The following is an 18,309-nucleotide window of genomic DNA, read 5'->3' as shown; positions in this document are numbered from 1 at the left end:
CCAGGAGTAACCCCGGAGCACAGCCGGGTGTAGCCCCCCCCCAAAAAAAAACAAAACTATTCCTGAACAAAGAAGTACTAGAATACAATCTCACATTTGAAAGAAATCTCATTCATAAATCCAGGAATGAAATGTCCCAAATAAAACTCGTAATTTAAATTTTACAGTTGGCTGACTGTGGCTGTCAACATTTCATACCTCTGGATCGACACTGGTCACTGAACTGGCATTTGAAAATCAATAGACTGAACTAAATCATGGATCTCATGATTTAGATTGATCAAGTGGCAGAGTACATACTTAGCATGACTGAAGCCTGAGATCCTTGGCCCCCCAAAACAAACATTCCTGGTAAGTACTATTAGGTGTTATCTAGTGGACCCAGAGTAACTCTTTTTTTTGGGGGGAGGGGCCACACCCAGCGGTGCTCAGGGGTTAGTCCTGGCTGTCTGCTCAGAAATAGCTCCTGGCAGGCACGGGGGACCATATAGGACACTGGGATTCAAACCAACCACCTTTGGTCCTGGATCGGCTGCTTGCAAGGCAAACACCGCTGTGCTATCTCTCCGGGCCCCCAGAGTAACTCTTGAAATGGTCCCAGCAATAAAACAAACAAATGAAAAAACAAAACAAACAAACAACATTTTACAAACATTCTAAAACCAAGTAATAGATGAATGAGACAAATGATTTTTCAGAAGCTCATGAAAGCATATGAAAATAATCCAGAACCCATGATTAACTTTGAAAATTCCAAAAATCGGGGCCGGAGAGATAGCATGGAGGTAAGGCGTTTGCCTTTCATGCAGGAGGTCATCGGTTCGAATCCCGGCGCCCCATATGGTCCCCTGTGCCTGCCAGGAGCAATTTCTGAGCCTGGAGCCAGGAATAACCCCTGAGCACTGCCACGTGTGACCCAAAAACCAAAAAAAAAAAAAAAAAAAAAAAAGAAAATTCCAAAAATCAAAAAAAAAAAAAAAAGAAAGAAAATTCCAAAAATCCCTAAAACAAAATGGAAACTTTGAAATTTAGTAGCATATCAGAAATTGACAACAAATATTTCACAAACACCATGTGTTTATCAAGGAGAGCAGGACGTTTGCTATCATTGCTACTATTAAATAAGAGCAGAGACAATAAAAAAATGTTATATTAGGGATTGGAGAGATAAGACTATAATGCACACTAGGCATGTGCAAGTCCTGGTTAGATCCTGACTGGGTATGGCCTAAAAGCAAACCATAAAAAGGGCCAGGAGGGGCTGGAGTGATAGCACAGCAGTAGAGCCTTGCCTTGCCTGTGATCGGCCTGGGCCTATTCCAGGGCATCCCATATGGTTCCCCCAGCCCTGTGCCAGAATGACATCTGAGCACAGAGCCAGGAGTAACCTCTGAACACCACCAAAATAAAACAAAAAAAGCTTAAACTGGAGTTTCATTCTGGAGACCCACCTACATATCCTCACTTGTAGTGCATTATGATATATTTAACTGATTGAAGCTCGTACCTATTAATGATGATTTCTCAAGTACATAACTCCAAAACTCCACCCATCACCAGTGTATCCACATCTCTCCCCATGGGCTCTAATGCTCCTCTTTCCTTTCAGCTCTCCCATCCACCAAGGCAACTGTATGGATAAGTTCGGCTGTGTTACTTTTGTTTCTCTTTTTTTGGAATCTTCCTATGTATCTTTTAGAGATCACATATGAGATCATTCTGTATCTATTACTATTCTGTTTCATTCTGTTGCTATTACAAGCACTGTAGACTGGTGAGCAACCCCTGGGGAAACCACTGGGGAAACAAAAGTTAGACCGTACCTGGTAAGCAATACAACCAGATTGTGAAGGAGCACCAGAAATGAATAGAACTGGAAACTAAGTGCATCAGAAACATCATTGGACATGTGCCACTGTCTCTCATCAAAACAACAAAAACTAGAGGAAGGGGGAAAGGAAATAAAACAAAATACAAAGATACAAACTGCCAAAACAGTGAAGAAGAAAGAGATAAGTTGAATTTTTTATTTTTTTTGGGGGGGGGAGGGTTTTGGGCCACACCTGGTGGTGCTCAGGGGTTACTACTGGCTCTGTGCTCATGAATCACTCCAGGCAGGCTCAGGGGACCATATGGATGCTGGGATCAAACCCAGGTCGGCCACGTGCAAGGCAAACACCCTACCTGCTGTGCTATAGCTCTGGTCCCGCACTAGTAGCCCTCTGACAAAGAAAATCGCAGGTCCAGATGAGTTTAAGGCAAATTAAACAAATCATTTGTGAAAAAATTTCAACTCTCCAATTTGCTTCAGAAAGCTGAAAAGGGGAGCAGGAAGGTGACTCATAGGGCTCGTTTTGATCAGGTGTTTTTCAAGTGGAAACCCTGGCTTCAACCTTAGTCATTACATGCTTCCTTAAGCACAGCTGGAAGTGACTTCAAAGTATTGAGGGTGTGCCCCTCCTGGCCAACATAAACAAATAAAAAATTTTTTACAAAGGTGAAAACTGAAAAGGGAATCCATTTTTCTCATTCAGTCATGAAACCAAAACCAGACAAAAACATAACAAAAAAAGCAAAGGACAAAACAATATCCACTATTAGTTAATCAGAGATACAAAATACACAGAAAACTTCATACATAATGATTTCTATTAGTGAAGTTTACCAAAATTTTATTTGAAAATTAATTTAATTTATGTTGATTAACTAGTTAATTTCTTATTTGAGAAAAGCACAAGATTATTCTCAACAAATGAAGGAAAACACAGGAAAAAAAATTAAGAATATATAGGGTTGAGGAGACATCTCAGAAGGTGTGGAGGAAAACTCAAAACAACTATCCGCAAACTAAGAAATGCAAGGAAACAATTTTTGGGGGACGGTGAGCCCTCCCTAGGACTGCCCCAGGGCTAGTCCTGGTGATAAGCACTCAACTAATGAGATGGTTTAATGCTTAGGCTTAGCAATATTGGAGGCCATTAGAAATACACAGCCATATTCAGGAGGGTCATGGAGTGACAGGCCTAGAGCTTGGTAAAGTGCCACTGTCCACTGGAATCTCTGAACCATTCAAGGAAATTTTTCAATAGAGCAAAGGTATCTAGGATCAGAGATAATATTTACATGTGGTCAATCCTGGGGTTTTTATTTTGGGGGGGCACACCCTGTGACACTCAGGAGTTACTCCCGGCTATGCACTCAGAAATCGCTCCTGGCATGGGAGACCATATGGGATGCTGGGGATCGAACCAAGGTCCATCCTGGATCAGCTGCGTATAAGGCAAATGCTCTACCGCTGCACTATTGCTCCGACCCGGTTTGATTTCAACACTACATGGTGCTCCAAATTTTGCCAGGTACAGCTATGACAATCCATGAGCACTGCAGACATGAATGGATAAACCCCAGTACTGCAAGGCCTAAAGTATTGCACAGCTCCTTGGGAGGCCTTATAAAAAAGAAAGAATCTATAATAAATGCAAAACAGAGCGAGAGCACAGCAAGTAGGGCATTTGCCTTGCAAGCAGCCAACCTGGGTTTGATCCCTGGCATCCCAGATGGTCTTCCTAGTCTGCCAGGAGTAATCCCTGAGTGTGACCCAGAAACAAATGAATAACAACAACAACAAAGAAATGAATGACACCTGAGGGGTGAGAGAGGAGAAGAGAGAGAAGAGAGAGGAGAGAGAGGAGAGAGGAGAGAGGAGACAGGAGAGAGAAGAGAGAAGGGAGAGAGGAGAGAGGAGAGAGGGGAGAGGGGAGAGAGGAGAGAGAAGAGAGAAGAGAGAGAGGAGAGAGGAAAGCAGGGCTCAGGTCTTCCCCTTAACTAGTTGTATGGACCTGGAAATTTCATTTACTTTACTTCTATCAGCTGTACACTGCTGCTGCCAATGCATATCTCCAGGCCAGAGTAACAGTAGAGCAAGTGAGGTGCTTACCTAGTAATCAGCCAATCCAGATTCAGTCCCTGATGCCACATAGTGTCCCCAGGACTAAGAGTGACCCATGAGCACAGACTCAGGAGTAAGCCCTAAGAATAGCCAAGTGTGCCCCACCCCAAAAGAGAAATAAAGAAAAGAAACTAGTGTATTTTTCACAACATTCTACTAGGTTTAAGTACAGAGGTGGTAGCTATGAATTTTAATTTGTTTTATGTTTTGGGGTCACTCCTGACAATGTTCAGTGTCAGTGTTCAATGTCACTCCTGGATCTGTACTCAGGAATCACTCCTGGCACTGTCAGGAAACCATCTGGGATACTAGGAATTGAACCTGAATTGGCTACAAGCAAGGTAAAAGCATCCTATCAGCTGTGCTATTGCTCTGGCCCTGCTAAGAAAAATTTTTAGTAATAAACTTTTTCCTTAGCATACTCCATATAAAAGTAATTTACGATTTTACATTTAAGGTAGTAATTTAGGAGCTAAAATAATAGTCCTATGGGTAAAGGTACTTTCCTTGCATGCAGCCAACCTGGGTTCAAACCCTTGCACCCCATATGGTAACCCGACCCCTGCCAGTAGTGACCACTGAGGAAAGAGCCAGGAGTGTTTAGGTGTGGCCTAAACACCTCCCACCCCCATAGTAGATTATAACTTCTTTTTCTGAGGGAAAAAAAAACAAAAAAACAAAAAAACATTGGGGCCGGAGAGATAGCACAGCGGCGTTTGCCTTGCAAGCAGCTGACTCAGGACCAAAGGTGGCTGGTTCGAATCCCGGTGTCCCATATGGTCCCCCGTGCCTGCCAGGAGCTATTTCTGAGCAGACAGCCAGGAGTAACCCCTGAGCACTGCCGGGTGTGTCCCAAAAAAAAAAAAAACTTAAAAAAACAAAAACAAACCAACACAACTACTCAGCACCTTAAGATCTATCCTACTTCATGCAAACAAACATCATTCTTAATTGCAACCAAGGCTATTAACATCTGCTGAAATGTTCAATATTGGGGAATGGAGGTGGTTGGAGATGGCAGCACTGGGAAACACTGCTACATTTCCCCTTAATTACAGAGGAAAATGAAACACACACCCAATAATTGGGGTATATAGTCTACCACAGAAGTTTTCCATTTTATCTTAATTAATGTACGTGGTGCATATAACCATTCTTAATAGTAAAATATTCTTCAGTTAAATCATCATGCCTAGAAACCATACTAGTTTATAGTCAGAGCCCCTCACACAACACTTCATATCCGTAAGCCATCTCAAGATGTCTCTAGAAGTTTGGAGAGCATACTATATAAGAAACGCATGAAAAAGAGCCCCAACACATGAAGATAATTGACCTAAAACCCAGAGCTTCTTTTCACAGACAAAGAACATTTTTTTAAGTGTCCCTAAGATATGTACCTATGCATATTTGTCCTAAAAACATGCAGGCATGAGGGCTGAAGAATAAGGCATTTGTTTTACAAACTGAGTTTGATTCTCAATATCACATATGGTCCCCTGACTGAGGAATAACTCCAGAATGCAGAACCAGAGGTAACAACCCCTGACCACAACTAGATATGCCTCTCCCCAAACAAACATAAAACACAAAAATTTGCAGATTTGCTTTAAGCTGAAGAAGCTGGAAATTGTTTATACCCAGAAAAATCACAGTGGAAAACTGTATCTATATATCTAAAATTTAAAACTTTACCTGTTTTCTTCTTTTTATCAGAAGGAGCCTCCAAAGAAGTTAAACTGGCAGAGGAGCTTTTACAAATATCCCGACCGCATGCTCCAGGATCTTCTTCATCGGAAGAAAATGAAGATCCAGATTCCAAATTTCTAAGTTCATTATCAGCTTTTTCTAATGAGCTACTACTTCCAGTTTCAGACACAAGAGGTGTGAGTGCTGTGGAGGAAGTCTTTGGAAGTGATGGGGGACAAAATGTACGAACCGTCTGGGTCCCTGGCCGTCTAGTCCTGTTTGGCATTCGCACAGCCAGAGTGGAAAACTGCTGCTTGGGCCCAGATTTCAGAAAATCTAAAAAAGAGGCGATAAATCCTGTTTTGACCTCTGGCTGCTTTTCCTCTACTTCTCTGATTTTCTGTCTCATTTTTTCTTGATGCTGATAACCGTCATGGCAGTTTTCCAAGGAAGGAGGAGTACAGGGCAAATATAAATCTGTTCCCCTTGGATTCTGGCGTTTGTGATGGGTTGGTCTTTTCAGCTGCTTCTGGTTACTGCAGTCTTCCTCTTTAGTTTGCCCCTTTCCTTGCGTGTTTTTATTCTGAAGGTTGAAATGCATTAAATCTTGGTTTTCTTCTTCCATCCTCACACTGATTGCATCCCCAGGTTGAGCCAAGGTCAGCAGTGCAAGTGCGCTCTGAGCCGGGTTCACAGAAACACCATTGTCATCACCTCCTAAGGTGAAGTCACTCTCTGATGTACCGCTCTCGCCACTTATACTTCTACTACTAGAAACAAATTCCTGGTTACGGTTATTATTTAACGTACTATCAACAGGAACATTGTTGTCCTCTTCAGAGTCATGATTGGCAGCAGACTGTTTTTTGAATGAGCCAGAAATTTGCTCCTGAACGTCATGACTTGGTCCAATCGCTGGCGAAATTATTTTAGCTGCTTTACTTTGACCAGATGTTTCCATGTGTTGTTGATCGAGAGACATTTTTGACTGAAGGCTTGATACTGCTGAAAGGTTTAGAGTAACTTGATTTCCATTTAAAGAAATAGCGTTTATAGTCTGTGGCTTTCCGACTGTCGCTGTGATGGAGTTAAAATCTGAAGTCTCAGGTCCTACCTCTAATGACTGCTGAAAATGAGATTTAGAATCGCCATCTTCAAGAGCCGGAATGGTTGCATTTGAAGTTGCCTTGGTAAAATCAGAAGGTGTGACCCCACAAGCTACTGCTGTAGCAGCTAAAATATCATCTACATTAGATAGAATATTTCTTTCCTCACCAAGAAGCATCGCCTCTGGGAAACATATTGATCCAAGGGAAACAAACTGATTCTTTGAATCATGCTGACCTGTTTCACTGAAGTGACCCTTTGTTGTTAGATGCTGTAATGGTTTTGAAGAGTCTGAGAGGTCCATTTTCATCATTTCAGAATTTTGAGAGTGGAGCTGCTGTTGTTGAGAATGATCACCATTACTCTGAATCTGACTATCCATTTGAAGGAAAGGATGGACCATTTGTTGAGGACTTTGAACACGCTGTACTTGTAAAGGTACCTTTACTTGTCCTAAGCCTGCTTGCAGTATTGATTGCTGAAGAATCTGTAAATCGCAGGCAGGATCTAAAAGAACCTGTGTATTAGGAAGGGTTGTCTGGTGGCCATGCCCTAAAGTATGATTTGGAATTTGAATCTGAGATGAGGGATTAATTATTTGATCATGCTCTTCCTGGACCTTAGTTTCAATTACTTTATGCATCAGTGAATGCTGCTGGTTCATTTCTTTCGTATCCAATCTTATTTCTGGAGTCTGCATTAAATTAGTTGCCTTCTTCATATCAAGGGTTGCTGCACTACTGACTTGTCCAATTTGTTGATTAAGTTGTGTCACTGAATCAACCATGCTTTCTTCTTTTTTTGACCCTTGCAAAGCAATCCCAACAACTTGTTCTTCAAGACCAGAATTGCTTCTTATTACACTCTGAGAGTATCGTTCCTCTGCCTTTGACACTTTATAAGCCGATTCTTGAACGTTAATTTCCCCATCTGATAGCCGTTGGGTTGATGACTCTAGAGATACTTGTGGCTGTAGTACTGGTAACTCTTGCATTGGAAAATCACTGTCTTGCTTTGAAGGCGTATACACAGTAGAGTCAAGTTTTCTTTCAGCATAGGCCTTTGGATCAGGGGATGGTATATTATCCTGTAATGTTTGACAGTGAGTAGCAGGTACAAAAGATGATGACTGGACAACAGGCAAAAACTTTTGGGAATGAGGAGACGATGATCCTTGGGTCTGAACATTTTGGGAAGAATGCATAGAAATATAATTCTGGGTAGGGCTAGAATCTGACAAATTCTGAGCCCTAGAAGCAGAAGAATATGAAAGAGATGGGGCTGTTAATGTGAGGGACTGCCCTGAAGCATAGCTTTCTGAAGGACTAACAACTGATAACACTTGTGATTGAGGTGAATAACTAGCCTGTGTCTGGCTACCTGGTGATAAACCCTGAGAATGGTTAGTTGAAAAACTCTGAGACTGGCTAACTGAAGACAGACCTCTTGTTTGAGCAGGGTAATTCTCAGTTGGAACTGATGATAGTACCTCTTGTTGATTAGACGAGTAATTTAGTGTCTGATTTTCAGAAGTCTGTGGTGATCCAGAAAAAGTCAGTGTTTTATATAAGGATGGCAACTTCTCTACTTTGCTGGGCCTATAAACCTGTGAATGAACAATTGATGGCACGTTATGTGGCTGTACTACACCATAATTTTGAGACTGACTAACAGATAAAAGGCTTGGTAGCTGTGCTGTAGAATAAATTTGTGCTTGGCCCGATATTACAGAACTCTGGTTATGCAAAGTTTTTGAGTAGCTTAGTGTTTGCACACTTTGAGGTTTAGGGTTTTTAGTTGATATTAGTGGTTGTTTGGTAGGACAGCTCTTTACTTCTGTAGTAGTAGGAGGAGGATATCCTGATGATGGAATTGCAGATGTATAGGATTGAGCAAGTTCCACAGAGACTTGGGAGGTCTTCTGTTGTAATCCTCCATTGCTCACCTGAGTAGAATCTCCAATTGGGCTACAGGATAAAGACTGCCTGGTTGTTTCCTGAAAATTAGCTATGCTTGCATTTGATAGATAACTATGTAAGGAATGCTGTGAACCAGTCAGTTGTGCCTGAATAGACTGGGTACCTGAAGGCCGCTGATGGTGTTTAATAACACTACATTCTCGAAGAAGAGCTCTTTCAATGGAAGCAGTAGAATTTGGAAAGAGAGTTGAATTGTAGGCTTGAGGAGTTTGCTGGACTCCTCCTAGTGCTGAAGGCAACAAACTAAATTGAGGTTGTAAAAGATGGGGTGCAGATTCTTGAGCTGAACGATATGTTGAAGACTGAGGTGGTATGCTGTTACTTAACGCAGAATTTCCCAGTCGCTCAAATGCCAAAGCAGTTGGAATAGTTCCCTGGGAAGTCTTAATTTGTAGCAAAGGATCATGAGGACTTAAAATTCCATTTGATGTAGTGTTAAAGGTTGTATCTGGAAGCACCAATGGTGAGGTGGTAACGAAGTTTCTATTGCTAAAGGTAGTAGGATGCTGATAAGCAGGGAGAGCAGCAGATGAAAGTGTTCCAGTGGTTGGCAAAGGTCCAGTAACAAACAGCTCAGCTGCTGATGAAGAATGCATACCTATGAAAGCAATAACATGTATGCAGTTATAGCACAAATAATTAATGTGTTCATATTAGAAACAATTAAAGTTTTGTCAGGCTTGTACAGATTTTAATGTGTTGAGGACTATATAGATTTAAAAAATTCTGCATGTGAGCCTTGAATTTTACATTTCAAAATACCTCACTTTTTCCCTTTTTTTGAATACATACATTATTTTGGTTCTGACTCTCATCCAGCAGTGTTCAGAGCTTATTCCTGGCAGGGCTTATGGAACCTCTGCACTCAGAAATTACTCCCAGCTGGCTTGGGATGCCAGGGATCAAACCCAGGTCAACAATGTACAAGGCAAATACCCTACTTGCTGCACTATTGTTCCGGCTCAACACCTCACTTTCTTTCTTTCTTTCTTTTTTTTTTTTTTTTTGGGGGGGGGGGGTTTTGGGTCACACCCGGCGTTGCTCAGGGGTGACTCCTGGCTGTCTGCTCAGAAATAGCTCCTGGCAGGCACGGGGGACCATATGGGACACCGGGATTCGAACCAACCACCTTTGGTCCTGGGTCGGCTGTTTGCAAGGCAAACACCGCTGTGCTATCTCTCCGGGCCCCTTTCTTTCTTTTTTTTTTTTGGCTTTTGGGCCACACCTGGTGACGCTTCAGGGGTTACTCCTGGCTATGCGCTCAGAAGTCGCTCCTGGCTTGGGGGACCATATGGGACTCTGGGGGATCCAACCGCAGTCCATTCTAGGCTAGCGCTGGCAAGGCAGACACCTTACCTCTAGCACCACCACATTGGCCCCACACCTCACTTTCTTTTTTTTTTTTTTTTTTTTTTTTGGTTTTTGGGCCACACCCGGCGGTGCTCAGGGGTTACTCCTGGCTGTCTGCTCAGAAATAGCTCCTGGCAGGCACGGGGGACCATATGGGACACCAGGATTCGAACCAACCACCTTTGGTCCTGGATCGGCTGCTTTCGAGGCAAACACCGCTGTGCTATCTCTCCGGGCCCACACCTCACTTTCTTAAAGCAAAAAGTCACAAAGCTATGTATCTGTAATTCATGTCTACAATTATACACAAATGAGTTAGAAAAAGAGATCTGAAAACTAAGAAACCACCAAAGCATTCCTTGACTCTAATAATTAATTTACCCTGAAACCCCAAGTTAAAATACTAATAGAAAATGTTGGAGCTGGAGCAGTGGCATGGAGCGATAAGGTGTCTACCTTGCCAGCTCTAGCCTAGGATGGACTGCGATTCGATGCCCCGGTGTCCCATATGGTCCCCCAAGCCAAGAGTGATTTCTGAGCGCATAGCCAGGATTAACCCCTGAGCATCACTGGATGTGGCCCAAAAAACCAAAAAAAAAAAAATAAAAAAAATAATTAAAATGTCAAGATTAAAACAGAAAGTAAATGCCTACATTTAATGCGATGCATACAAAACAATGAAGCTAACAGTGGAGTTCTTGTAGCCAAAGATAACCATTTGAAAAGTATGCTGCATTTCAAGCTTTGACTTCACATGAACAACTCTGAGTAACAGCAGATGCATACTTAATACTATGAAGATATTAACATTTCATAAAATCATTCTATCACATATAGCAAAGTAAAACTACTTATCTTTATGACCCAGTAGACCTAATTCTAGAAGCTTATTCTGTTACCCCCCACATAGGAGGGCATGCACCAGATGTGGCTTTTGCCTTCCTGGTGCAGTGCCTAATTTTTCTCTCAAGAAATATCTGCCAGAAGGCCCGTTTAGAGGTCTATCACTGACCCTTTGCGTGGATCACTGGCGATACTTCTGTCATACTTCCTACATAGTAGTGACTCAACATTTTTCCCTTTAATTCGTTTCTGTTTACTACAGATATTCCGCTTTAGCTATACTGCACTCACAAAAGAATTTCAGTACCAAAGCAATACTGCCAGAAGTTCCCTGCTGGTTTGGTATATTTGCAACTCAAAGCTCACCAGCTACTTTTGAGCTTCAAAGTATAATGATTTCTGTCTTAAGAAACTCTCTCTGTCACTTTGAATACCTGCTTGCAAACAGGTTTGGTCAGTGTAGAACTAGATTATTTCACTAGGTATAATTATTGTATCCCTTTCTTTAGTATTATTCTCTTTCTATTATCAGATCATAGGAAGTGGGTCTTAGCCCCTAGCTAGAATACTATTTCCCTCAGGTCAAGAATATTTGTTATCAGGAGTAAACCAGGATTTCTGCTATCCCTTAATTTACATAAAAAATAACACCTAATAACACGTAGGGCCAGGAAACTTCTTTTATATGTAAGAATTTAGTCTTCCTTTTATCCTCTAACTGAAACCTATTCTATTCTAAGATTACAGACCACCTAAAGTTATGTATATTTGTTCTGAAATCAATGTACATTACATTCCTTTCATGTTACGATTGCCTCTCTTTTCCCTTTAAATACTCCTTTGCCTAAGACTAAATTTGTCACACTCTTGCCAGAGATGTGTTGACCCCACACTTACTGTGTGTGGTATCATTATTTCATATTTCATATTCGTCCGCTTCGTGTTTCCCGCTTATTCCTAGTGGAAATTTATCTGACCCACTAAGTTTTTGCTTAGGGACACAAACACATCTGCAGCATTATTCCATGAAAATAATTATAGGAGCAGGGAGCTATTTCTAAGGGTTGGAGTGTTTGGGTTAGATTCCAACATCACAAAGTCCCCTGCATGAAGCACTAGAGACACTTGATCACAAGGTTTGACCCAACCCTTCCTCCAACAACAACAAATTTTTTGGTATTTCTATTTGTCCAAAATTATTGTATGTTACTTGTAGAATGTTTAAGGAAAAATTATCTAAGAGGGGCTGAAGCAAATAGCACTTGTAAGCAGACAATTCCAATTTGATCCTCAGAATCCTAAACGACCCTCTAAGCACTGCCAGGACTAATCCCTGAGCATAGAACAAGGAGTAAGCCCCGAGTACAACTGAGTGTGGCTCCCACCCCACCAAAAATACAATTACCTAAATGTCCACCTATAGAAGAATGAGCAAGTAATTGCAGCAGAGTCTAATAATTTATTAAAAACACTGATATCTTTGTATCACAAAATATATATAGCCACAGACATCAAAGAGGAATAAATATCAAACAACTCTTCTCTAAAATGAGTACTATAATCAGAAACCCTTACTTCCATTTTTAAGAACTTTAGTATTGTTTAGTGAGCTATAATCAAAAATGTTTTAATATCAAGAATGAGACTAGTGTCGTTGAACATGTTATCTTGCATGTCAGAGATTCAATCTCTGGCAAACCCTTCCCCCCAATATAGCTATCTTTGTAAAATAGGTGGAAATTATTTTTTGAACCTCTGGAAACATTTTTGTCTCATTTATTTCTATTTAATGTTGTCAAAATATTACTATTACAAAGTTAAAGAGATAGTTAAACAGTAAGATGCCTATGGCAACAGTGGTTTGATTCCCAGTACCCTATATGGTACCTCTAGCACCATCAGGAGTGATCCCTTGAGTAGAGAGCCAGGAGTAAGTCCTGAGCATCACTGGGCATAGTCCAAAACAAAACTAAAAAGAAGCATTACTATTACAAAGACAAAATATTTATTTATATTTACACTTGAAAGAATAACATTGTATAGGAATTAGAACAGAAAACCAATTAAATAAAAGTAATAAATATGGGCCCGGAGAGATAGCACAGCGGCATTTGCCTTGCAAGCAGACAATCCAGGACCTAAGGTGGTTGGTTCGAATTCCGGTGTCCCATATGGTCCCCCGTGCCTGCCAGGAGCTATTTCTGAGCAGACAGCCAGGCACTGCTGGGTGTGACCCGAAAAACAAAAACAAACAAACAAACAAAAAAAGATAAAAGTACTAAATATTCAGGAAGCAAAAACTCAAACTCTGTTCTATTTCAAAAACATTCATTCTTTGTCAGAAGCAGGAAAATCAAACAATGCTAAGAAATACTTAGAAGCTCTGCTAATTGGCTTAATTAAAAATATAATATCCTGGGACCTGAGCAATAGCACAGTAGGGTAGGGCGTTTGCCTCACACACGTCCAACCCTGGATGAGCCCGGGTTCGATCCTTGGCATCATATATGGTCACCCCATGCCTGCCAGGATCGATTTCTGAATGCAGAGCCAGGAGTAACCCCTGAGCACTACCAGGTGTGGCCCAAAAACCAAAAAAAAAAAAATATTTTCCCTAAGCCTTTTGGGGTTGGTTTGTTTGGAGAGATAGCAGAGCAGAAAGGCAATTGTCTTGCATGCGGCCTACCTAGGATGGACCTGGATTCAGTTCCAAGCATCCCATATGGTCCCCTGAGCCTGCCAGAAGTGATTTCTGAGTGCAGAACCGGGAGTAACCTCTGAGCACCAAAACAAACAAAAATGTATATAGATGAATATAATATGTTAGTATCAACTTACATGGCCATTTTTGTTTGTGGCATTTCCAGAGCCATACCTGGCAATGCTTGGGTATCATATGAGATGATTGGGAAAAGCCTTACCCACTATATATAGCTAGATTCTCTGGGCCCTTACGGGTCATTACTGATTAGTGATAAAATCTGTTCAATTAAGAATAATTTTATACTAATGATAAAAATCAGTTCCAAGACCTTTTTTGTTGTTGTTTTGGGTCACACCCAGCAGCGCTCAGGACTACTCCTGGCTTTGTGCTCAGAAGTTGTTCCTGGCAGGCTCAGGGGACCATATGGAATACCAGGAATCAAACCCAGGTCTGTCCCAGTTCAGTTGCGTGCAAGGCAAATGCCCTACCATTGTGCTATTGCTACAGGCCCCAGTCCCAAGACTTTTAGTTTTGTTTTGTTTGGGGGTCACGTCCAGCAGCAGTCAAGGGTTATTCCAGGCTCTGAGCTCAAAAAATCACTCCTGGCAGGTTCGGGGAACCATATTGGATGCTGGAGATCGAACCCAGGTCAGCTGCTTGCACGGCAAATGCCCTACCTGCTATGCTATTGTTCTGAGCCCCAAAGACTGTTTTTTGTCTGTCTTTTAGGCCAACCTGATGAGGTTCAAGGACCTTTCCTGGCTCAGGGGATCACCATATGTGGTGCTAGGGATCCAAACCAAGGCAGATATGCAAGACAATCACTTTACCTCTTGTACTACTTCTTTTTTTTTTTTTTTTTTTTTTTTTGGTTTTTGGGCCACACCCTGTGCCGCTCAGAAGTTGCTCCTGGCTTCTTGGGGGACCATATGGGACGCCGGGGGATCGAACGAGGGTCCGTCCTAGGCTAGCGCAGGCAAGGCAGGCACCTTACCTCCAGCGCCACCGCCCGGCCCCTTGTACTACTTCTTTGCTTCCAAGTCTTTGTAAGTGGTAACTTACCCAGGTGAAGTCACTAAAATATATGAAATTTAATTTCTCACAAAATGACAAATACAGTAATATGTATTAATTAACCAACTATCTCAAATTATTATGATATAAATGTTACAATTAAACTTTAATAAAGTTGAAATAAAAAGTAACCTTTGCTATGTCAAGTATATACATAACCACTTAAACTGCCAGTTAATAACTTAACATCGAGAGTTTTGTCTCCCAAGCAATGGTCAAAAAGCCAGGGGCCATTCTTGACAATAATCAGCCAACCAGTCCAGACAGATCAAAGTTCAGGACCAACAATATAATGATTCTTAGGCCTTGTAGCGTTTAAAGCTATGTCATCTCAGGCAAGAACTGAACTTGGGGCTCCATACATGCAAGGTATGAGCTGCAGATATATATTTGTTTTTGGTTTTTGGTCACACCCAGCAGTGCTCAAAGGTTACTCCTGGCTCTACTCTCAGAAATCACTCCTGGCCATCCTTCTGCATGCCAGACAATTGCCCTACCTCCATGCTATCTTTGGCCCCAAGCTGCAGTTTTATTTTATTTTATATTTTGGTTTTTTGGGTCACCTGGCAATGCTCAGGGGTTAGTCCTGGCTCTATGCTCAGAAATTGCTCCTGGCAGGCTTTGGGGACCATATGGGATACCAGGATTCAAACCACCATCCCTCTGCATGCAAGGCAAACACCCTACCTCCATGCTATCTCTCTGGTCCCAAGCTGTAGATTTTTTTTAATTATCTTTATTTAAACACCGTGATTACAAATATAATTGTAGTTGTATGATTACAATCATGTAAAGAACATCCCCCTTCACCAGTGCAGGATTCCCACCACCAATTTCCCAGATCTACCTACTCCCCACCCCACCCACATCTGTACTCGAGACAGGCTTTCTTTTTCCCTCATTCATTCACATTGTTATGATAGTTTTCAGTGTAGTTATTTCTCTAACTGCACTTATCACTCTATGTGGTGAGCTTCATGTCATTAGCTGCACCTACATGGGAGGATGGGGGGAAGTAATGGTTGGGACTGAGGCAGTAAAATATTAGAAATGAGCCAAGCTGTAGATTTTAAACGATATCCCCAACCCCCTACAACTTTACTTTAGAATTACATATTTTCTTCAACTTGTTTGTTTTCACAAGAGTGCTAAAACTAAATTTCTGCCAGTAATAATTTCTTAAATTTGTTCACATAGGAATTGGGGGGGAGGGGGAATTCCAGAATTTAAAATTCATTGGAAAATAATTGCCACCACATTGACACTACCATAGTAACAAGATGATAAAATCTAAAATTTTCTTACTATTTTTACAGGACTTAAAATTCTAAAAAAATCAAGCATCACCTGTCTGCCAGGACGGAGCCCTGAATTGTGGTAAAAGAGTAGTTCCTGAAGAGGCAGCCTGAGCAGTTCGAGATTCAACAGCAGAGAGAAAATTCATTACTGAAGACTCTTTAGTGTTAGTGCTGGCACCATTCACACTATTATCATAGATTCCAGAAAGACCTACATTTGAAAATAAAATATATCCCAAAGTAAAATATATGCATATAAATATTTTATTCTGCTTTGTTTTTTAAGTCTCCAAAAATTGTGACTATTCAGTGAACAATTTTTATTTAATACTTGTATAATTTTAATAAAATTATAATAGTAAAATTATAAAAATTATATAGCATTAATTTAATGAAGTATATTTATAATTTAGAGTCTACGAAGACGCAAGATAAATCTCTCTATATAGATATTCTCCTTCAGTAAAAGACAAAACTTTTCACTTCATTTTAACTTTCCCACATACAATTATATTTTGTACACGTTCAAAACTCAACCCAATAAAACTGACTGTCCTTTAGAGTCACTAAATGTGCCCAGATTAGTGGAATAGTGCACATGATCATTTTTACCAGTTGGCTGAGGTGTGGAAGTATATCCAGGAAGCTGGTGAGAGGCTGCAAAAGTCTGTCTCTGCAGGAGATCTGTTTCAGAGTGTGAGGGATGTCCTTCTTCATAGCTTAAACTAGAGGACAATAAAAACCAGTAACCAAAACCACAGTCCAAAACATATGATCAAAAATTTCTAGTAAAGCAACTATCAAAAGGGTCAATTGTCTTTTAACAAAACAGCTGACCACAGATCAGTATATTAAAGAAGATAGTCTGATAATACTGTCAAAATTGGGGAAATACACTCTTGGCATACTAGAAAGAAAAATAATAATAGTATTCTCTAAAACACAGCTTTACCTTCGACTGAGTCCTATTACTGGGAGACATAACATGGTACACTGAGAAGAATGATATGCTGGAAAATGGGAGAACTGAATTCACTGTCTAAGTTCTACCCGGGCTGATAGTGTGACTTCCAAAAATGACTCAGATTTTCAACTGCTGTTGGACTAATTTTCATCAGTATAATAAAGGAACTTAAAAAAAGATCATCTTTCCTTCTTCATCCTTTTATTTTTTATTTTATTTTATTATTTTTGGAGGGATACACCTGGCAAAACTCATGGTTCCGTCCTGGCTCTGCACTCAGGGATCACTCCTGACAGTGTTCAGGGGAACATATGGGATGTCAAGGATTGAACCTAGGTCTGATTCATGTAAGGCAAGCATCATACCCATTATACTACCAGCTGATCCCTAAAGATTTCTTTTTTTTTCTTTCAAGGTTGCTTTAATTTCATCAGATAGAATGCCAGATAATTTAAATACTAAATTATTTGTTCCGTCTTTGGTTTTTTTGTGTCACACCCAGCAGTGCTCAGGGATCACTCCTGGCAGGGCTGGGGGAACCATACGGTGCTGGGAATCAAACTCAGGTTGGCTACATGCAAGGCAAGCACTCTACCCACCTCTGTACATCTCTCCTGTCCCAAATAAAAATAAATTAACAACTAGTATTTCCTAATAACTCACCAAAATTTTTTTGATCTCATATAATTTTGGAAGTGATTAATAGCAAATTTTTTGTCTTCCCTTGATTCCTTCTTACTTTAGACACATTTATTTACTTGTGGGGGTGGGAACTGAGGGGCCACCTATATGTGGTGCCACGGATTTATATCAGGATTAACTGCATGAAAGACAAATTCCTCACCTCTTATATTATCTTTTCTCTCTGGCTCCCTATCTTGGATATTTAAAACTCACAGAAAGGGGCCCGGAGAGATAGCACAGCGGTGTTTGCCTTGCAAGCAGCTGATCCAGGACCAAAGATGGTTGGTTCGAATCCCGGTGTCCCATATGGTCCCCCGTGCCTGCCAGGAGCTATTTCTGAGCAGACAGCCAGGAGTAACCCCTGAGCACTGCCAGGTGTGGCCCAAAAACCAAAAAAAAAAAAAAAAACCTCACAGAAAAACTGAAATAGTACAATAAATACCCACATATTGGTCACTGAAAGTTCAACAACTTAATGTCTTGTACTTTATCTTTCTCTGTACATGTGTATATATATCTTTATATTTATGCACACACAAACACTTATTTACCAAGTCACCTGAAAATAACTTTCAGGATCTATTTCCTTGAAAGGTCATAAAACAATTGAAAATTCTAACCAAATGTGATTAGACTTGAAGCAACTTAACAATAAGTCAGTAATAGCA

The 18,309-nt window shown here is 40.8% G+C and overlaps 1 protein-coding gene across 2 annotated transcripts in view; it reads right to left on the bottom strand.

The window, feature by feature from the left end:
• Window positions 1–16,162, bottom strand: part of QSER1 (glutamine and serine rich 1) — a 46,476-nt gene extending 30,314 nt beyond the window's left edge. For both annotated transcript variants that reach the window (XM_049780111.1, XM_049780112.1), the window contains exons 1-2: window positions 16,043–16,162; window positions 5,645–9,322 (exon numbers count right to left, since the gene is read on the bottom strand). In XM_049780111.1, coding sequence (XP_049636068.1) covers window positions 5,645–9,322; window positions 16,043–16,139 — 3,775 coding nt within the window. In that variant the 5' untranslated portion in view covers window positions 16,140–16,162. The remainder of the gene's footprint in view (window positions 1–5,644; window positions 9,323–16,042) is intronic.
• Between the last annotated feature and the right edge of the window lie 2,147 nt (window positions 16,163–18,309).

The sequence above is a fragment of the Suncus etruscus genome, chromosome 9 (genome assembly GCF_024139225.1).
Source record: "Suncus etruscus isolate mSunEtr1 chromosome 9, mSunEtr1.pri.cur, whole genome shotgun sequence".
Classification (NCBI taxonomy): domain Eukaryota; kingdom Metazoa; phylum Chordata; class Mammalia; order Eulipotyphla; family Soricidae; genus Suncus; species Suncus etruscus.
This window is presented reverse-complemented; position numbering and strand designations above follow the sequence as displayed.